Source organism: Acipenser ruthenus, chromosome 32, assembly GCF_902713425.1.
Source record: "Acipenser ruthenus chromosome 32, fAciRut3.2 maternal haplotype, whole genome shotgun sequence".
Taxonomy (NCBI): Eukaryota; Metazoa; Chordata; class Actinopteri; order Acipenseriformes; family Acipenseridae; genus Acipenser; species Acipenser ruthenus.
In genome coordinates this window covers 12,651,730-12,673,987 of record NC_081220.1, presented here as the reverse complement: position 1 = coordinate 12,673,987, position 22,258 = coordinate 12,651,730, and the positions used below count along the sequence as shown (strand labels likewise).

The following is a 22,258-nucleotide window of genomic DNA, read 5'->3' as shown; positions in this document are numbered from 1 at the left end:
ATAAAATAAAATAAACCAATGACTTTCTTTGTTGTTATGAATCCGTCCCACAAGTAATAAGGAACCAATTAAACTGAGTTTGGAAAAACATATATATATATATATTTATTTTTTATTGTTTTATAGAGATAATATCACAGATAATGCTGTTTTGAGCCAGTAAAAAAACAAACAAACACAAAAAAAACATGCTTGGCCTGCCAAGTCGAGCACAGCACTAAATAAGTGACGAAGACCATTATTTTTGTGATTCTGAAACTGGATTTATCATTTTCAACATTTATTTAAAAAAAAAAAAAAAACGCTTCCCAGTATTCTGAAAGCTTAGGAGGTTGTGTGGTCCAGTGGTTAAAGTCCAGGGGTTGTAACCAGGAGGTCACCGGTTCAAATCCCACCTCCGCCACTGACTGACTCCCTGTGTGACCCTGAGCAAGTCACTTAACCTCCTTGTGCTCCATCCTACAGATGAGATGTTAAATCAATGTCCTATTGGAAGTGACTCTGCATATAATGCACAGTTCACAGCATAACTGTGTAAAGCGCTTTGTGATGTTGGTCCACTGTGAAAGGCGCTATATAAATATATTATAATAAAGAAAAAATAGCTTTTCATTTTCTTTCTTTTAAATTGAATTTTTGTAATTATTTTCATACTGGCGCCTTACCCTTTATGATGCCTGCAATCATTCTGCTTATTAAAATTACTCAGATACTGCAGCCAGTGTCAATGCGCGTTCATCTGAGTTCAGGAGCTGTTCCTGGGTCCTGTTTGCTGCTGTAGATAGGTGTAATAACCAGGCTAGTTCACCGAGTCTTTATAGAATTAAGAGCCAGCGCCATCTGGTGGTTTGCCATTTTGGATTAAGTTTCAAGCACCAGAAAAAGGTAAAGGGGGCTGTAAAAAAAACCTGAACCCTAGAACAGATGTTCACCAGTTGTATAGTTTACAAACGCCATGAAAAAATAGCATTAGAAGTCAAATATAAGTTTAACATGACGTGTGCCTCTTTCATACAGGAAGATGTGAGACCTACGAAGAGATGGTAACAGATATTACATGAGATTTACTGGAATTAGCAATACCAGAGTGATACAACACAGCTCTTTAAATCAGATACGATAATACACTTAAAAAGAACGAAAACAAACTGTGGTGTTTTGAAACAGTTTTATGCTGCTCCTGAGAAATATGTATTTGATAAATTGGCATTAAACTGATAAAACAAGATGTCAGGTCGTAATGTTTCTTTTTCTTTCAGTCTGTGGAACAAAGTTTCATTTTGAGGCCTTGTTGACGGAAGTAAGGCCTAATCCCCAGCTAGTCAGGAGACAGCCTCCCGCTGAATGTTGTTGATTTTCAGCAGCATCAGATGAACTTCCTCATCCATTACACCCTGAGGGAGCAAAAATGTAGGTGACTTCAGGACATAGTGTATGAATTTCAGTAAATGCAAGGGACAGGGTCTATATAGTGAAAAGTGTTGAATTTAAATCAAGGGAAGTAATGTTAAAACTTTACAATGCATTAGTAAGACCTCATCTAGAATATTGTGTTCAGTTCTGGTCACCTCGCTACAAAAAGGATAAAAAGGAAGAGAGACCAGAATTCTTCCGGGTTTAAAAGGCATGTCGTATGCAGACAGACTCAAAGAATTAAATCAATTCAGTCTTGAACAAAGAAGACTACGCGGTGATCTGATTCAAACATTCAAAATCCTAAAAGGTATAGACAATGTTGACCCAGGGCACTTTTTTGACCTGAAAAAAGAAACAAGGACCTGGGGTCACAAATGGAGATTAGATAAAGGGGCATTCAGAACAGAAAATAGGAGGCACTTTTTTACGCAGAGAATTGTGAGGGTCTGGAACCAACTCCCCAGTAATGTTGTTGAAGCTGACACCCTGGGATCCTTCAAGAAGCTGCTTGATGAGATTCTGGGATCAATAAGCTACTAACAACCAAACGAGCAAGATGGGCTGAATGGCCTCCTTTCTGTCTGAATTACCTGTGCGGCGCTCAGCAGGTGAGTTCTATAAACTGATACGATATCTTGGTGACGCTTCCTCGCAGTCTGTAAAATAAAGAAAACTTTGATCAGTGGTGGCTTCTGTCTTCAGACAACCTCTTTAAAGTGTAGCTGCCAAAATAATTCCATGAACCTGCTTTGCACTTCCATTAGCGCCGTAGGTCTCAAATGTTGGGAAAGAACACACATGTTATAGCATGCATCTATTTTTATTAAATGATATCTGGTAATACTTTAGGTTAAATAAAGTTCTCAGTTTGCTTGCCTTATTTCACAGCAGTGTCTTCTGGCTCATGTTACTGGCTGCAAAGCATGTCAGTCATTTAAGAAAGCGTCTGGTTGGTTACTGACAGGAATGAACGCCCTGAAGGGGGTGGGGCCAGTTTCACGCTCCAGGTGACCTGGGAAGTGCAAGACCATCTGAAAGGATGTCTTGTGTAGCGGGCAGTGTTGTGTGCTGCACTGCTGTTACGGATTATGCCCCCTGCTGGTGAGGTGAGGTAAAAGCACAAATGTAGACAAGCCTGGCTCTTTTGCATTGTGGTTAAGACACTCGTTTGCGGCGGGCGGGGTCGCTGGTTCTTGCCCAGCCTTCGCCCTGCTACACTTGCAAACAGAGATTTCTTTAACCTAGTGTAGTGCCAGATGTTTTAAAAGTAACATACATGTTTGTGGTGTGTTGCTGTGTACGTACAGAGAATGAGACAGGACACCATGCTAGGTTGAACTGTATACAAGTTTACTGGGAGTACAGTACAAGTACAAATGCAGACATGCTGCTGGTTTGGTATCAGTGTGTAGAATCACCCCTGTGGGTAGAGTAGGAGAGTTATACCTCCGTACAGCTACATATGGAGCTGGACTCCGGAGCGGACACCTGAACACTACAATGTTTGCTTTTAAAACTGCACATTTGAGACCTTTATAATCAATAATTTGTACATTTTTAGGAATTATTTTGTTAGCTACAATCTTTTTAATAACGTGTAGATTTAAAACGAAGGTATGAGTTCAGAATTACCACGTTTTTAACAGATAGCTTTCTGTTTTAATTAATAACTGCAGACATAAAACACGTTAAAGGGAATTACTTGGAAAATCTGAGTATCCGCACAGCCCTACTGTGGCGTATTGAAGCTCACCTTTAACTGCTCTCGTAGACTCCCAATCTCATTGTGAAGACAGGCCCTCTGTGCAGACAACCTCTCCTCTTCTGTCTGGAGCTCCACAATCTCAGAGAAAAAAGAAAAGGGCTCTTATATTGTGTAAGTATTGGATTTCACACATGTGTTCATATGAACAGCAGGAGAGTTACAGATGTAATTTGGATTATCAAGGCAGGGTTCCAATAGCTAGGCGTCTTTTCAACATTTGGTTTTTAAGGGCTAACAAAAAGATCTTAATAAATCATTCATCTTAGAGTTCTCCATTGGAACACCATGAAATCTGTTTAGTATACATCAGGCTTCACCACTTTCACTTCACGAGTCGTTCCTGACCCGCTGAGCTGTGATTGAGTGGGACGGAGATCTCCAAAGTCAGCAATAGGAAAGTATCAGGTATGATTGACACCCGTTTCATTTGATTTTCCTCAGTATGGATATCTCTGGCTGCATTTGGGTAGCTACTTGTCAGAAGCAAAGAAACCATTGAAAATGATCGCATTAAGAAAAATGTATTTCTCAAGTTTTAAATCCCATATACCTTCCTGTCCTTGTTTTCACAAGCTTGAGTCAACTCCTCTCCTCTGGTTTTGAGCATGAGCACCGTCTGCGCCAATTTCTGAGCTTCCCTCTCCTTCTCGCACACTATCCTCTCCAAAGCCGATACCCTCCCGCTCATCTCCCTTCTCCTCTCTCTCTCTTCCACCACCTGTTGCTTCCAACGAGCCGTCTCCTGACGCAAATCTTCACACTTTGAAGAAACCAGCCTCAAATCTTGCCCCAGGGCTTGGTCTTTCTCCAGAGAACCCTTCATTTCCTCCTGCCTGTGCTTCTCCTGTAGCTCCAGGCTCCTCATCTCCTGGAAGGCCCGATCAACTTCAGCCTGCAGACGACTTGCCTCGGCCTTTCTCTCGCCCAAATGGGTCTCCATCTTCTCTACCTCTGACCTTAGACCTTTAACCTCCGTTTCCAGGGCGGTTACGACCCTGAAATGCTCCTGTTTGTTGACAGACTCCTTAATTTGGTCGTCAAGTTTCTTTTTGAGGTCTACAGCTTTTTGCTTCACCTCGGAAAGCTCGGTTTTCAAGCCACTGATTTCTGACGCCTGCTTGTTTGCTAGTCCCTGTTGTTTTTCTGATGCCTGTTTGTTTGCTAGTCCCTGTTGTTTTTCTGCTGAAGTAATGGCTTGTAGTTGGAGTCTGGCCTCGTGGTACATCTTTACCAGGCTCCCGATATTCCAGCAGAGCTCCTCAATAGCGTCGCAGTCAAAGCCTTTTCCAGACCCTCCATTTCCCTCTCTCAGGATATTGGGAGGGAAGCTGTCCCTCAGTCCTCTGATCTCATTCTCCTGAGCTGTAAGTTTGGCTTGTAGCTTTCTTGAAACCTACAACACAAAACAGGCATGTCAGTAACAAACATCAATAGGACATAAAAATTGATGACCACGGCGTATCTTACCAGTATGTACAGAATAGAATAAAAAATAATTTAAGTTTGTGTCAAGGTGCTTTGACCTGAGCTCAGGAGCTGATCTAGTTGGCTGCCACAGACATATCTAACATAGGCAGACTTTGTTATGGAAGTAAGAGACAGCGCCATCTAGTGTTCTGTCACTTAGGATCAGGTTTCCTTTCGATTTTTGTCAATAGAGTGCTGTGCACTAGATGGCGCTGGCACTTCCTAATATAAAGACACTTTGGCTGATCCAGCCTACATGATCAATGGCAGGCACTGAAAAGCAGCTCCATAACCTAACACAAGCTTTTTTTAAAGCACAGTATTTGAGTAACTGCCGTAAGAACCACTTGACAGGTTTATTTGTTTTAATTAATACCTGTTGACTTGAAACATTTTAAAGGCGATTACTTGGGAAATCGGAGTGTCTGATAACATTAAGCTAATTTACTACTTGAATCTGCAAAGCCTAGTTCTACGATACCTGCTGTTCTAAAGCCAGGTCTTCTTCCAGATGTGTGATATCAACCATCAGGCCCTGGATTTTGGAGAAATCTGCCTCCCTTTCCGAACGGTCCTTCAACAAACTAGAAGAATCTGGCATGCCCTTCTCTTCATCCCTCTCCAGATTGGTCTTTCCAAACACTCCTTGGGTTAGGAACTCCTGTCTCCCAGACTTCTCAACAGCAGCCTCCCCACAGTTCCATGTTCTCCAGTCGGCTTTCTTTCCATCTCCAGGAAAATCCAGACCACCCGGGGACAGTTGATGGAACACCTTCCCCATTCGTTTCCGTGTGACGGCATCCTCAAGTTCATCTTTGTTTAAAAAATCATCTCCTTTGAAATATCCAGAAAGTCTTGGAAAAACTGAGACCCCTTGAAGAAAATCCTTTTCCTTAATGTTCAAGGGACTATACTGTGTGTTTGTGCATGTTGCTTTGTCAACCTTACACAGTTGCTGCAGGTGGTCTTCGCTCTTAGTCAGAGAGCTATGGGTTCCATTTTGTTTTTCTGACAATAACAGTCCCTCGGACTGCCAGGCTCGTGTTGTGCCCACAGTCTTCGGTTCGTCCAACTCCCTGCAGGAAACCGGGCGGCTTTTTAGGGTCCCTGGGTTTCCTGGGTGACGTTGTAACCCCACACATTGCCTCCTGCCCCCCTCCTCTCTGAGGTTGTCCTCGCTCCGTAGCTCTTGGTTTTCAGCTTTCAGCTTCAGAACCATCTTCTCCAACTCTTTCACGCTACCTTCCCAGGATGCTTTGCACCGCCTGTGGTCCTCCATTGGCACAAAGTGTGTCTCCAGCCTTGCCTTTAGATATGGAAAATTTGAAAAAATGTAATGATACTGTACTAATCAGAAACTTACTAGATTTATAAATAAGCTTGCTACCTGTATCTGCCAGGGGATCATAAAATAATAAACTACCTGGATGCTGCTGGTCAGAAGCAAAGCCCCTGCAAGCCAGTGCACCGTCAACATGCTTCATGATGTTTCAATAAAGAACTACAGTAGCAAATAAATATGTTACTCCAAAGGGGAGTCCTTTATTCTCTGTCTAGGGCTTGTCGAAAGGTCACATTGTCTCCAGACAGGCTCAAAGCAGCTCAAAGCCAGGTAAAGGCAAATTGAAAGAAAAATGAACTCAGTATTGTAACAACCCTGAATGATTAAAATAATTACATTTGAAAAGTAGAAACATACTAGCCCTTCAGCACCCAGTCCTGGGTTTCAGAACTCCCCTTGTTCAGGGATATTATTGAAATGACGAGGTGCCAGGAGTTTGAACAATCAGGCCCCTGGTAAACCTGAACTAACTTCGCTTCTCATCAGACATGAATCTGTCAGGTTTCTAATAGAAGTTGTTCGTGCAGCTATAGGGGGTGAAGTTTATTGAACATCAAACTCCTGGCTCCTGATCATAAAGGCAATTGTTCTGAAACTCAGGACTAGAGTTTCAAGCTCCTAACTTTGGCTCCAATCCTCACCCTTAACATGTCCAGCTCTGCTTGCCTGTCCTTCATCTCTCTTAGCCTGGCCTCTCTCATCCTCCAGGCATCTGTGTATCCCAGCCTCACGTCACAGAGTAAGTGTCTCAGCTCTGCAATGCTGCCCCCTAGTGCCTGCCTGCCCTCACTGAAGTCCTGCCAGGACACACTGTCTTGAGTCTTCAGCCTCTCGGCCTGCAGGTTCTGCTGCAGTTCCTGAAGCCTGGACCTCAGAGTTTCATTCTCCGCAGCCAACTCAGAGACCTGCAAGCAACGCATGGCAAACAACACAACATGTCAGAAACGGTTGTACGACACATTTTCTTTAAATGAGAGTTGTTAAAAGTTTAATTAGCTTTTTTATTTTGAAAGTTTGTTAGTTTGGCTTTCATTTGTTAACATTGCGACTAAAGAAAGTGATTTTCCAGGAGTACATTTCTTAGTTATTTTGCTTAAAGTGATCGTAGCTAACACACCAATTCCAGACCTCTTACAGGTCATGCACTTCCATTCACTACATAGGTCTCAAATGTGCAGTTTTGAAAGAAACACGTTATATAGAAAACAACAACTGGGGAGTTGGTTCCAGACTCCCACAATTCTCTGAGTAAAAAAGTGCCTCCTATTTTCTGTTCTGAATGCCCCTTTATCTAATCTCCATTTGTGACCCCTGGTACTTGTTTCTTTTTTCAGGTCGAAAAAGTCCCTTGTGTCGACATTGTCTATACCTTTTAGAATTTTGAATGATTAAGAACATAAGAACATAAGAACGTTCACAAACGAGAGGAGGCCATTCCTTCCCAATGTCCAATTATTTTTTCCCCTCACCGCAGCAATTTCCCACACAGCTCGAGAGAACTGAAGGTTCAGCGGGCGTCCTCCGATCCCACGACCAGCCAGCTTCCTCTTCTACACCCAGGAACTTGAGATGGATCTCAGTGAGCTACCAGCCTCTGAAGGACCAGCCCTGCAGGTGTCCGCTCTGAGCTTACTGAGCGCCTGGCCAGCAGGGATCACTCTGGTGGTTTTACCTCCCTAACCCACGGGAGCTCCAGAGCCAATGCGACACTCCCTCCTGATTCCCCAGTGAAGAGCCAATCCCTACCTGCGTCTCCAGGTCCTCGTTTACGCAGCTCTGCACTCTCTTGCGTGTCTCGTACTGGGACAGGACGGCTCTCATGTTGTCCAGGTGTCCCTCGATCTCAGAGACCCTCCTTTCTGCGCTCTCCTTCGCCTCCAGAGCACCCTCCAGTCTCAGGGCATCCACTTCCACACTCTAGAGCGCAAACACACACACACAGGTAGAATAAACAGGGTATGATGAATTCATCCTCTCCTTATCATTCATGCTTTCCACACCTTGTTTCTGTTTTTTAACAATGAAACCTATTTTAAAAAGTTTAAGTTCAGCATGGTTCATAGCAATATTTCTCACGGCAGCAGATCCCCACAATCTAACCTGGAGCCAATGCTCCCTGTGGAATCCCCAGCAAAGAACTTGGCACAGCCAGGAACCTGCGCTCTCCTGACTGTACGACTCACATCTGCTGCGGAGCGTGCAAAGAGGTGATTTGCTTGGGGATAGCCCCCTGACCTTCACTTCTTGTGGGCAGTTGCTGCGTGAAGGAGTGTAACTGGACATTCTAAATTAGGGAGAAAATAATCAGCTGCATTTATTTTAAAAACAATTACCGCTCGCTCCTTTTTCATCTTCCCTTCAGCCTCCATCTTCCCATTCCTCTTGTCCAACCTCCAGCCATCCTCCCTTGCTCTTTTCTCTCTCAGAAGGCTGGCTAACCTGTCCAGCAGAGGCCCATCTCCCCCCTCTCCCTCTACCCCCTCCGTCTCCCCCTCTGTGTCGAACAGGAGTCTCAAGGCCTTGGTTTGTTTCTTCAGCCTGCCTCGCAGTGCCTCTGTCTCCCTCTTCAGGCTCTCAGACTCCTGGCTCTTCAAACTCAGCTCCCCTTGTAACCTCTCAATCTCTCTCTGCTCCGTCTCATATCTCTCTCTCCTCTCGCTCTCCCAGTGAGCTGGCTCGGGGCTCACAGCAGCCTGAAATGGCATATTTGTTAATTGACTACACATTGAGAGAGAGTCTCGTCTAAAGGTTCATCTTTTTCTTTAAGTATGCCTAAATTTAGCACTATTAAGTGTTTGATAGTTATGTACATTTTATTTAAATTGATTTAAGTATAAGGTGACCACCTGGCTCTGTGTTCAGCGGGACAGTTTGGGACAGTTCAGGCTTTTCAACTCTCAACCCAATGCATTCTGGTAAGCATAGTCCTGCTTCTCTTAAAGGCTTCTCTGAGACAGGTAAAACATACCAGAATGCATTGGGTTGACAGGTAAAACGTATCAGAATGCATTGGGTTGACAGGTAAAACGTACCAGAATGCATTGGGTTGACAGGTAAAACATACCAGAATGCATTGGGTTGACAGGTAAAATGTACCAGAATGCATTGTGTTGACAGGTAAAACGTACCAGAATGCATTGGGTTGACAGGTAAAACGTACCAGAATGCATTGTGTTGACAGGTAAAACGTACCAGAATGCATTGTGTTGACAGGTAAAACGTATCAGAATGCATTGGGTTGACAGGTAAAACGTACCAGAATGCATTGGGTTGACAGGTAAAATGTACCAGAATGCATTGTGTTGACAGGTAAAACGTACCAGAATGCATTGGGTTGACAGGTAAAACGTACCAGAATGCATTGGGTTGAGAGTTGCAAAGCCTGAACTGTCCCATATGGTCACCTTATGTCAGTAACATCCATCCCTCATTGCCACAGCTGTAAATTCAAAGTCAGAGCTATCAGAGTGAAGCTGGTGACTGTGATGCACATCAGCAGCATGTACAGAACAGTGTAGCATAAGAAAGTTTAATGAAAGTTAGATGAGTGCTATTTAAGACCTAGATTAGCATGTGAGGTGTTAGTATCATGGGAAAGTATATCAATAGGACTGATTCTTTTGTGTAATATGGGTCTCTTTACCATACTGATCCATAAATTCATATAAAATAAAAACCACCTCATTTCAGAAATTCATCTTGTATCAGGAGTCTTTTCAGAAGCAGTCCCTTTCCTCAAACCTCCGTACCTCGAATGGCTGGCCGCTCTCGTTACCATCAGAATGAAGCATCTCCGATCCTAAAAAAAGAGAAGATGTGCTTGAGAGTGGAATAGGGAACGTGACTGCAGCAGCAGTCGGATGAGGCACCTGTGCCGCTTTGATCGATGTCCAGTTTGTTTACATTCCCAGAAAGATAGTTTCAGCTGTAGGCACACAGACTTGCTTAGATATATCTAAAGAACTGCTTATCAGATTGTGATGCTAAGGATAGTCTTTAGCTTACATGTATTCTCATTTTAAAACAGCTGGTTCTACTTTAGGTTAAAAGGAATCTCTCAGTTTCTATGCTTCCTTTTCTTGGATTGTCTGGGTCATTTCACCTTCTGGGTCATGTTACTGGATGAAAGCATGTCAGTCAATAGGGGAAGCAGCTGATTGGTTAATGGCAGGAAAGAAGCCAGTGAAGGGTACAAATTGAAAGCATGGCTTGCAAAATGATTCCTTAAACAAGTGTAGTACCAGATATCATGTTAGAAAATAAAGGTTTCCTATAACATGTGTTTCTTTCAAAACTCCACATTTGAGACCTCTCAAGACTGGCTGTGTAACACCCCTTATGGAAAAAACATATATTTTTAATATATGGTAGAAAAGTATGATCCTTATATTTTTCATATATAGAAATTGGTCCCTTTTTTGTATATTTAAAATATATGGGATATATTTAAAATATATTTTAGTCTGTAATCCATATAAAATAAATATTTATGGTTCCAGTCTATCATTAAATGCACGGAGCTCTGAAGCAGTTTGACATTCCTACACACCACGTGTTGTCTTGGCTGGTTGACAAAACCAAGAAAGAAAGGGTGCAACTTGTCTAATAAAGATTTCTGCCGTTTCAAATAGAAATCCAAGTATAATTTTAATTTACGTTTAAAGATTTTTCACAGCTTCAAAAAATGAGGCGTATTTTTTTTGAACTTGTAATTTCTGTGCTGTTAATAAAGCGTGAGCCTGTGCTGGTCATTACCTGTGTTCTTCTGTGCGTTCTTCAGCATGGTCACTACCTCCTCACTCCCTGACTGTGTTGCGTAGTGGACAGCATCCTCCCCCAGGCTGTCCACTCTCCTCACGTCGGCTCCGAACGCCAGCAAAGCGCGCACTGCCTCCACACAGCCTCGCTGCGACGCCACCATCAGAGCCGACCTGCAGGGGGCGCCACCACAGACATCAGAACGAGAAACACTTCACATAAGCATGTCAACGACGGTCCCAGTGTACATACAAATTCACATCATTAAAAATGAACAGACAACAGTCTCAGCCATGCTTCAGACTTCATAATATTTCACCTTTTTTTACCTATAAGTGACGTGCTAGGTAGACTACCCCTTATAATACTTTCCCCATGGTTATACTCTGCATTGTCCATAGTTTACTATGGTTTGCCTTTTTTTGTTTTTAAATGCACTTTACCATACCTCTGTGTGCTTTACCATGCCTTCAATGTGTTTTATTACACTTTGATATGCTTTTACTATGGGATACTTTTAGAAGGGACCAATGCTGTTTTTGTTTTTTTAATTACAACATGATTTACAATAAGTTAATATGTACAGTTGACCCTGCCTCTTGTGGTTAAGTGTATCTTCAACAGGTTTGCTGTAACATGTGTTTCTTTCAAAACTGCACATTTGGGGCCTGTGTAGCCAATGGAAGTGCAAAACAGGTCAAACCCGCCCACACGTTGTATCCCCTCCCTTACCTTCCCTGGTGGTCCGTGGTGTTGACGTCAGCCCCCCTCCTGGCTAGTTCTGCACAGACCACCCCCTGTCTCTCCCGAGCAGCTATCATCAGCGCAGTCCGTCCAGCCTGCAGACAGACAGACAGACAGACAGACAGACAGACAGAGGGTGCTGGTAAACTCACAAGCAATTGGAACTGAGCTGTCACAAAGACAGACAGAAGGACAGGCAGACATGCAGATCTGTATTGCCAGCAATGCACAAATGGCCGATCTAGCCTGTATTACACATGTGTATGTCAGCTAACTGGAACTGAAGAGCACCTCCTGATATCAGGTCTATGCAACTTAATGAAGAACATTCAGAATATTCTGTACAAAAGAGAATGCCTAAATGCATATTCATAATGTAATGTTATCGTTCTAAATCATTTGACTTTTTAAATTGCTGGACTTTTGTCACTTACATGAAAATGTTGTCTATACGTGACAAACATGAAATATTTCATATGGATGTTGTTTCAGCTTTAATGGAACTACCATACTGGGGTATATTTGCAGAAACTTGTCTTTTGAAACCTTCTTATTTTGCCATGTGTCTTCAATCCTATGGAGATCCACTTGTGCAATGTTGCCTATTTTAAGGTCTTACTTTTCCTGCATGTATTTTTTTTTTAGCACATCTTTAAGCAATATCCCCTTTAAGCAATATCCCCTTTAAACAGTGGGCAGCAGTGTGGAGTAGTGATTAGGGCTCTGGACTCTTGACCGGAGGGTCGTGGGTTCAATCCCAGGTGGGGGACACTGCTGCTGTACCCTTGAGCAAGGTACTTTACCTAGATTGCTCCAGTAAAAACCCAGCTGTATAAATGGGTAATTGTATGTAAAAATAACGTGATATCTTGTAACAATTGTAAGTCGCCCTGGATAAGGGCGTCTGCTAAGAAATAGTAATAAACAACATTCCCTTTAAGCAATATCCTCTTTTAATATCTCTGATGCTAAACAACATACTGAAGAGTGAACTGCACCCTTATAAAGGTTTACCGCAGTACATTCTCACAGACGTTTTGTAACTTTCCCACGGTTATGCTGTGCGTTTACCACGGGTTGCCACGTTTAATATGCTTTACATTACCTCTCTGGGCTTTACAAAGCTTGCCTGTGCTTTCCCCTGTTTTCACTGTGCTTTCTACACTTTGCTGTGCTTCTACTGAGACATGAATTTCTGTCAGCAGTAGTTGGATTGTTTCCTTGATTTCATTTCCATCTCAGATGTAGCATTCTTTTTTAATCATTTTATTTTATTAAATTGTATTTGTTTTTAAGCCGCAGAGCTGGAGACGTGTCTCGCGGGTTGACATTTGGTGCAGTGAAGTCCTGTGCTGTAATGTATGAAACGCAATAACCCTTGGACTGTTATAAACGATGCTGAGCTCTCTGCTGTCTCTCAGCGCTGGTATAGCAGAATCATTGCGTAGCCTGTAATGCAATTCGGCAGAAGGTCTTACTAAGGGCATAGGCGAATTTCCTCAATGGCCTTTTCTCTGATTGAACTAAAGACCGCTGTCTAAATGAGCTTGTTGCACTATTTGCTTTAGGTAATCACATATCTTTTTCAAATGCAAACGTTTGTATTAAATCATCAAAGATTTTAACATTGCAATTGAAATTTGAAATGACATGCTGTGACAGGGGTGGCTGAGTGGTGACGTCAGGCCAGAGAGACACACAGACAAAGTACTGCGGTTTTAAAGGCGCTGCGGCACTGTTTATTTTTAAAGAACAAAAATAAATAAAATATTCAAACAAAAACACTTGCTCACAGAGCAAAATAAAGGTTTTAAATAAAACAAATCTCGAACACAAAAAAACATATAGGTCAGGCTGGGCAGTCGCCTTCACTGTTCCTATATTTAGTTTAATTTTTAATCTCGCTATCTTCTCTGAACAACCCATCCCGATTGCAGAGAGCTGTGGGCTTTTATGCAGGTGACTATCTCCCAATTAGCAGCAATTAATTAACTCGGGAGATGGTCACCTTCGGCACAAGGTTTTTAATGTGGATGGGGCTTCCCATCCATGCTGTAAAACAATAACAAAACATACGGCTTCTCACCGTTATATATACAAATAATAATAATAATAATAATAATAATAATAATAATAATAATAATAATTATAATAATAATAATAATAATAATACAAAATAATAAATTGCACAGGGGTGGAGGGGTACCCTGTTCTAAAATACATTTATGGTTCATGTGCAGGACTCCCCCCCCTGTCACACACACCTTCTACCCCTATACTGAACAATAACACACGTCGTTTACATTTTGACATTATTTTCTGGTGTTTGAAGGTGGATCTGGGTTCCTCTGATATCAAAGGTTCATTTTTCTCTAAATTAGCCTTTACCTGGTTTTCAGTTGCTTTGCGTTTGTGTGAGAAATACTAAAAGAAACTTAATAAATCCAAATTATTTTTCAATTTTTACACTAAAAAAGACTTCTCGTCAAAACTTTGTCATTTCACTGTTGAGTGCTTAATGGTTATTATGGATGTCTAGATACTCAGTTTCAGTTTATATATATATTTACACACACTGCTGTGCAAAAGTCTGAGATATGTTGCATTTTTCTACTCTGATGCATTATGAGCATCAACAATTTACTCAAAGCCTCCACTAGTGTTTTCTACTATTATAACAACCTTTAATTGCATAAAGAAGGAAAAACATTGAGTGAAATCGCTCGCATCATTCGATTTTCAAGGTGTGATGCCCAAAGCATAATCAACAAGCACATCATCTGTAATTGACAAAGCCAGGACTGGAAGACCCAAAAAGCGGTCTAACAAGGATGAGCGACACTTGAAGATAATATCTTTAAGGAATAGAAAGAAGACAAGCGTTGAATTGACAACAGAACTGGCAGAAGGCACAGGTGTCGTTGTCCATCAAATCAACAGTACGAAGGTCACTCTTGAAATCAGGACTTAAAGGATGTGTTGCAGTAAGAATACCTCTGTTAAGAAAGGGGAACAAGACTAAAAGGATAAAATATGCACAAGAACACAGAAATTGGACTGTGGAACAATGGTCAAAGGTGCTTTGGACTGTTGATGGATGGACAACGACACCTGTGCCTTCTGCCAGTTCTGTTGTCAATTCAGTTCAATCTTTACCATACTTCTCTGTGCTTTTGATTACTTATGCTTTACCATACCTCAGTGGGCTTTTCAATGCTTGCCTATGATTTCATTGTGCTTTATTGCACTTTGCTATGCTTTTGCTATGGGATACTTTTAGAAGGGACCAAGGGACCATGATTTATAATAAGTTCATATGTACAGTCGACCCTGCCTCTTGTGGAAGCAGGTAAGACTCACCCGATTGGTGGAGTCGATGGGGGCTCCCTGACCACAAAGCAGGGCCACAGATGCTGCACACCCTGCCAGAGCTGCAATGAAAGCACACTGACTGAACCACTGCACAGGAGCTGTCCACATCACCTGCTAAACAGCAGGGCAAGTCTGCCTTGGAACCTATTCAAACTGAACATCACTTCTGTAGACAGACATGCATGAGAGCACAGCACAGTCATAGTATAGTGTAGCATAGCAAACTAATGTGGAGTTTAGAATAGTGAAGTATAGCATCGTAGTGTAGAATATAGAAGAGTAAAGCATGTCAATGTAATGTATAGTATAGCATAGCAGTATGGAGTAGTGTATGTCACTGTATACATATCACAGTATAATATAGTCTTAGTAAAGCATTGCATAGCTCAATGTAGAGTATAGTATATGATAGTGTAACATTGCCTAGTGTGTGTCATAGTATAGCATATCACAGCATACAATAGGGTATACTATGTTTTAGAATAGTATAGAAAGGTAATGTATAGTATATAGTATGTCATAGTATAGCATTGTATAGTAATATAGTAATGTAGAGTATAGCATAGTCTAGAGACTCATATTAGGGAAGTTACTAAAGTATCTTTTTAACATTTGAGAAATAAAACTTAGACCAATTATTTCTGTATCTGATGCAAAGAGACTAATGAATGCCTTTGTTTCATCAAGCATTGATTATTGTAGTGCACTTTTTTCTGGTGTCCCAAAACGTGTGGTATCCCGCTTGCAGCTTGTTCAGAATACCGCTGCTAGAATTCTGACTAAAACAGGAAAAGTGAACATATTACCCCTGTTCTGGCCTCTTTACACTGGCTCCCTGTGCAGTATAGAATTGATTTGAAGATTTTGCTGTTAACTTACAAGGCACTGAATGGATTAGCACCTAGTTATTTGCAGGAGTTACTGACCCCGTATCTTCCAAACCGCACTCTGAGATCACAGGATGCAGGGCTGCTGGTTATTCCTAGGGTCATCAAAAGCAACACGGGAGGAGGCAGGGCTTTTTCTTGTAGAGCTCCTGAATTATGGAATGCTCTGCCTTCGTTTGTCAGGGAAGCTGGGACTGTTACAGTTTTCAAGTCAAGACTAAAAACGCACTTTTATAAAATGGCTTTCTTATCTTAGTGGGCTTTAATGTAACTTTAAAATTGCTGCTTTAGTATTATTATGTGTATACTGTTATTTAAATCTGTTATTTAAATGGTCTGATTGTGGCAGTTGTGTGTGTGACATGCTATACAAATGTATTGTGGTTTGTTACTTTTCTGTTATAAATTGTACAGTGCTTTGCGATACATTTGTATAAAAAGCATTATATATAAATGCAATAAACAAATAAATTAAATAAATGATATAGTATTCCACAGTAATGTACAGCAAAGTATAAGACCAGAGCACTGACCCGCATAGTGCAGCGCAGTCCAGCCCTGGCAGTCCGTTAAGTCAGCTGGGATGTTGTGCTATAAAGGAACAAAACAGAAAGAAATGCTTTTTCATGCTTCTATAATTTGGTATATGCGCATAATTCCAAGAGCACACTATAGAAAGTAACATCTGCTTCCTGGTACCAGAGGAGTAATGCAAACTCCCTCCAATGGTCTCGCTGGAATCTGATCATGTGATACCAGGATGCAGCTGAGCTGCAGAGCTGAGAGGTACCCTGAATTAAAAGTTAGAAGCCAGAGGCTAATGTTTTAAAGCACTGGTGAAGAATGCTGTTACTCTGCTACATAATAAACCACGTGCTGATGAAGTAATTCCAGGCACACCACATTTCAAGAGATTCCAATTCCAGAACTAATCAGAGCAGTTCCGGAATCAGTGATTGAACCCTGCCTGTCATGCTTCCACAGGGGTATAGCTCTGGCTGGAGGCAGGCTTATTTAAAGAAATCCCTGGGAGCTGTATTCAATGAAGTGACTTCTGTTTTCATTTAGTTTCCAGAGCAATTAAAGAGGTTCTAATTGGTAATATAATACTTTGTCCATATTCTCCTGCATTGCTATTCCAGTGTGCCACAATCTACCTTGAAAAGTGCTCTAAGCTTTTTTAACAATTAAACTTGCACAAAATCAAATTTAAGATTTTTACTGGTTATTTATTTATTTATTTATTTGAAGAGCCCAATTATTTCCCCTCCAGTTTTTCTCCCCAATTTAGTCCAATGACTCTCCTTCACTGCAGCAACTCCTCAGGAAAACTGAAGGTCAGTGGGCGTCCTCCGATCCCTGAACCAATCGCCTCTTTACACCCAGGAGCTCCACAGCGGATGTGATCTACCGCCCCCTGGAGGACAAGCCCTGCAGGTGTCTGCTTTGAGCTAGCCTGGTCAGTAGGGGCCGCTGTAGTGCAATAAGGAGCCCCTGCTGGTTTTGCCTCCCTAACCTAGAACCAGAGCCAATGCTCCCTGTGGAATCCATAGCAAAGACCTTTTTTTTTTAAATTAAAGCAGGTTTCATATAAAGATCTGTAGTTAATCCATCATTTCAATTGTGGTTGCAGTAATTGCAGCTGACAAAATAATTCCATCAATCGTACCCGTTTTGCACAGCCATTAGCTCCATAGGTTTCAAGTGTGCAGTTTGGAATGAAACGTGTGTTATAGCAATTTCAATATTTTCATTTTAAAACATGATATCTGTTACTGCTTTCGGTTAAAGGAAGTTTCAATTTTCTCTGTCTTTTTTCACAGGAAATATGTTACACTTGCACTTCCTAGATCACATCAGCAGTGTGTTCTGGGTCATGTTACTGGCTGAAAGAGTGTCATTCAGGAGGGGAAACAGCTGGTTATTGATAAGAAAGAAGCCATTGAACGGGTGGGGACAATTTCAGCCTGCAGGTGAGCAAGGAAGTGCAACACCTTTAACCAAGTGTAGCACTAGGTATCGTCTTAAATAATGAAAATACTGGACATTTCAGAGCTATATGATACTGCACATTTGAGAGCTATATAATACTGATTTGAGAGCTGTATAATGAATGGAGGTGCAGGCCAGATAAGACTGATGCAATTCCTCTGCAATCACTCACCTACCCAGGCACTTACCTGCAGCAGTGTCTTCACACATTCGGGTTGACCATGTTTAGCAGCTAGATGCAGAGCACTGCAGCCTAATAACACAATCAATCAGGTTAATGAGCCTCAGTCATGTCTAGATCAATTAAAACCACGTCGGGATTAGAATCTGCTGTGGTTTTCCTTCCTGGATCCCTGGAATAACTTTTTGGTAATTCTGAAGAGCAGCGTTTTTTTTTTACAGTTAACTGTAACCCACAGGGAAAACTAATTATAAATGTTGCTACTCCAAAATAATCCTTAAAGCGTAAGTAGAACATGATCAAACTCAGCTTGTACATTTTTTCTGAAAAATATGTTAAGGGGTTCACTATGGGTAGCACTTTCCATGAAGAGTCTCTAAAGACTCTGTGTTTACAGAGTAGTTACTTAGTAAATACATGCGTACTGAAGCATCATTACAATGTTATTATACATAGTTACAATGTACTTAATGTGTTCATCTTTGAGCATGATATAACCATGACCTTAACCTTAACCATGTTAAAAGATTGACGATTCTCAAATCCACACCCGTGCGAGCTCACCTTCCGTGTCTCGTGCCTGACTGTCCGTCCCGTGTGCCAACATCATGTCCAAACACTCTGCAATACCTTTCGATGCAGCTAGGTGGAACCTGAGAGCAGAGAGAGGAAGGAGCGGTGAGAGGAGAGAGATGAGGGGTGAGAGGAAAGAGGGGGGGGGAGGATACAGAGTAGGGGGAGAGGATACATAGGAAGGGGTGAGGAGAGAGGAGGGGTGAGGAGGGAGGGGGGTGAGGAGAGAGAGGAGAGGGTAAGGAGAGGGGAGGGGATAGAGGATGCGGAGAGGAGAGAGGAGAGGGTAAGGAGAGGGGAGGGGAGAGAGGGTGGGGAGAGGAGAGAGGAGGGGAGAGGAAGAGAGGAGGGGTGAGAGAAAGGAAGAGGAGAAGAGAGGAGGCGGAGAGGAGGGAGGAGGTGTGAGAGGAGGGAGAGGAGGTGGGTGAGGAGAGAGAGGAGAGGGTAAGGAGAGGGGAGGGAGTAAGAGAAGAGAGGAGGGAAGAGGAGAGAGGATGGGGAGAGGAGAGAGGAGGGGAGGAGAGAGAGGAGTGGGTGGTAAAAGGAGAGAGGAGGGGGAGAGGAGAGAGAGAGAAGGGGTGAGAGGAGGGAGAAGGGGTGAGAAGAGAGGGTGGGGGAGGAAAGGGGGTGAGGAGAGAGGGGGTGAGGAGAGAGAGAAGGGTGTGAGGATAGAGGGGAGGGAGAAGAGAGGGTGAGAGGCGAGATGAGGGGGTGAGAGAGAAGAGGGGGTGAGAGGAGAGAAAGGAGGGGGATGATGACAGAGAGGAGGGGGTGAGGAGAATGAGGAGGCAGAAGAGGAGGGGGTGAGAGGAGAGAAAGGAGGGTTGATAACAGAAAGGAAGGGTGAGAGGAGGGGGGTGGGTTAGGGTCAGGGTCAGGGTCAGTGTCAGGGTCAGGGTCATGTCAAGGTCAGGGTCAGGCTTGCTTCAATGAAGCTGACTCACGATGAGCGTCCCTGCTCATCCAGCTTGGTGGGTCGGATGGTTCTCCGGGAGAGGACGGCCGAGACCATCCCCACATCCCTGCGATCGACCGCGGAGAGCAGCTTCTGATCATCCCTCCCCCAGCGCTCCACCTGGAAACCACGGCCACGTTAATACCACTCAATCACAGCATATACAGAGATTAACCACAGAGTGTGATAACGCACACTGAAAGCATGATAAAGCAAGCATTGTAAAGCACAGAGAGTCATGGTAAAGCATAGTAAAAGCATAGCAAAGTGTAATAAAGCACAGTGAAAGCATGATACATCATAGGTAAGCACTGTAAAACCCAGAGAGGTATGGTAAGGCATATTAAAAAAACATTGCCAACTATGGTAAATGCATAATATAACCATGAGAACTGCATGGGAACATTGCGAAATGTGGTAACCATGTATAAGGGATTGCATCTCATAATGCTGAACAACATACTGCAGACTGAAGCAGGTCAACACAGGATTCACATGGAAAACAACAAGACAACAGACCAGCTCTATGGTAGTTCCATTAAAAGTGAAACAGTTTCCAAAGGGAATATTGCATTTCTAGATGCACTTACAGATGATTTTCAGCAATGAGAGAACACTAATACCTCTATGCCTGAAGCAAGCTGTATGTGATCCAGTGCAATGTAAACCCTCTACAGTAATTCCAGTGCAATGGCAATGGTCTCAAGCATCACATCAGCGCACGCTTCAAAATAACCTCATAATCACCAGAGCAGGAAACACAAGAAAGTGTGTCGGCTCCCTTCAAGGGACATCATTTACAATCGCTTAATATTTCCGTCCTTACATTTTAAAAGTGATTGTAACTAACAAAACAATTCCATTAATCGTAGCGGCTGTGACCTACGTTCGTTTTATACGTCTGAAATGAGTTATGGTACTACACATGGTTAAATAAATCTCTGTTGGCAAGCCTTGCTTTCAGTTAGTGTTGCACTTCCTGGGTTACCTGGAGGATGCCCCCCCTCTTCACTTTATTTACTTATTTACAAATTGATTCATCTAATTACTTAAACTATGCACTCGGAAATTAGTTTGAAGTAATTGGAACTAATTAATGATCCTTCTAGATGATATTACAAGGATTACATTAGCAGAGCTTGTTTTGCTGGGTAATTGAGGAGAACTAAGCACTTTGCAGAAACTTTTAAGCCATTCTTAATAATTTCTGCTAAATTAAGGCATGGAGACTGAACTGCTTCCTCCCCCTAAGAGAAAGGGGGCTCCCTCCAGTCCAGGGCAGGCTTGAGGCATGGAGACTGAACTGCTCCCTCCCTCACCCCCTAAGAGAAAGGGTGCTCCCTCCAGTCCAGGGCAGGCTTGAGGCATGGAGACTGAACTGCTCCCTCCCTCACCCCCTAAGAGAAAGGGGGCTCCCTCCAGTCCAGGGCAGGCTTGAGACATGGAAACTGAACTGCTCCCTCCCTCACCCCCTAAGAGAAAGGGTGCTCCCTCCAGTCCAGGGCAGGCTTGAGACATGGAGACTGAACTGCTCCTTCCCTCACCCCCTAAGAGAAAGGGTGCTCCCTCCAGTCCAGGGCAGGCTTAAGACATGGAAACTGAACTTTCTTTCTTTCTTTCTTTCTTTCTTTCTTTCTTTCTTTCTTTCTTTCTTTCTTTCTTTCTTTCTTTCTTGAGCAACAACATGTTGTAATGTTATCAAAATAAATGTACTTACAGCAACTGGAGATGACGAACAGGAAAATAATTTCTTCATGGCTGGCTCCCCGGGTGAACTCCAGCACAGAAACAATTTAGCTAGATGGATTCTGCATTCCAGCTAGAAGGCACCGTGTCTCTTTAGGAATCGGATTGGGGTTTTTTTTCTGTTGTTGATGCTGTTTTAAGACCGGAAGTGGACTAAAGAGAAAACCTAAAGCTCAAAGCTGCACATTTCTTAAAGACCCAGAGGAGGTGAATCCTCACTCCCCTTGCTCTGAGCACAGGAATGCTTCTTACATGGAATCCAGTGGTTTCTCGTTTGTTTAAACTTGTGTGAGTGTGCTTTAAAGAATGGGCGTGGAATTCGTGTAACTCAAAACCCAAATATCCTGAAGGTAAAATTCTTAACAGCTGTTCACTACCTTCCCCCTTCTCTCTCCCTCCCTTCCTCTCTTTACAGTCAAACCCACATTGTAATAATTAAAAACAATACATTTACTATGCTGTGTTACTCTGTCAGAACATGTCAGTACAGTCCAGCAACTTAGCTTAACCCTTGCACTATTATGCTCAATGCATTCCCACAGTGATATTAATCAATTCATAATAAAGTGTCATTGACTCCCATTATGTTGCATTGCTCCCATTAAACAGTGTTAATACCTGCCATCATCTCACAAGTTTAATAGATATATGCAAACATTTTCAAGTGATGTTCTAATTGCCTGGTATGTGTAACTCAGACTAGATCAGACAAAACGCCTCTTTAACAACCCCAGCAGCATCTAGTGATTAAATACACATGATCTTTTTGCATTGCCTGCAATACACAGATGTGCACTAGATGGCACTCTTACAATTTGGCTAGCCTGGGTTACATATGGCTGTCAAGTAAATGCACTTGAATAAATAAAAAGAGCACAATATTCGATTGATTGTACGAGCACTTTGAATAACTGCAGCTTTAAAAAGGTCAGGTGTGTCATTCCCCACAGTTCAGGGAAGTAACGTATTTGGGACAGTCCAGTTTTACAGAAATCCTTTGGAAATATTATTATTATTATTATTATTATTATTTATCCTTATCCAGGGCGACTTACAGTCA

The 22,258-nt window shown here is 42.4% G+C and overlaps 1 protein-coding gene across 2 annotated transcripts; it reads right to left on the bottom strand.

The window, feature by feature from the left end:
* Positions 1–80: 80 nt before the first annotated feature.
* LOC117970762 (ankyrin repeat domain-containing protein 35-like) lies at positions 81–21,267 on the bottom strand. 2 transcript variants are annotated; one of them, XM_059006069.1, is made up of 17 exons: positions 21,170–21,267; positions 19,442–19,572; positions 18,489–18,577; positions 17,932–17,996; positions 16,285–16,342; positions 14,853–14,923; positions 11,481–11,587; positions 10,746–10,921; positions 9,740–9,789; positions 8,324–8,683; positions 7,737–7,907; positions 6,632–6,895; positions 5,130–5,954; positions 3,732–4,574; positions 3,170–3,259; positions 2,007–2,072; positions 81–1,394 (listed from the first exon to the last, which is right to left on the bottom strand). In XM_059006069.1, exons 1-17 carry the CDS (start codon positions 21,206–21,208, stop codon positions 1,323–1,325), a joined length of 3,477 nt encoding a protein of 1,158 aa, XP_058862052.1. In that variant the 5' UTR covers positions 21,209–21,267; the 3' UTR covers positions 81–1,322. The 2 variants fall into 2 exon arrangements, with proteins under 2 accessions (XP_058862052.1, XP_058862051.1); XM_059006068.1 differs by lacking the exons at positions 11,481–11,587; positions 18,489–18,577; positions 19,442–19,572; positions 21,170–21,267 and having other exon boundaries at positions 84–1,394.
* Between the last annotated feature and the right edge of the window lie 991 nt (positions 21,268–22,258).

Excerpts from the sequence above, each read along its gene's own strand:
- LOC117970762 (XM_059006069.1), bottom strand. The coding sequence starts at position 21,208 with ATGAAGAAATTATTTTCCTGTTCGTCATCTCCAGTTGCT. Across the intron at positions 10,922-11,480 it reads ACCACGGACCACCAGGGAAG|GTCGGCTCTGATGGTGGCGT; the intron begins GTAAGGGAGGGG and ends CGCCCCCTGCAG. Across the intron at positions 5,955-6,631 it reads CAGAGCTGGACATGTTAAGG|GCAAGGCTGGAGACACACTT; the intron begins GTGAGGATTGGA and ends CCATATCTAAAG.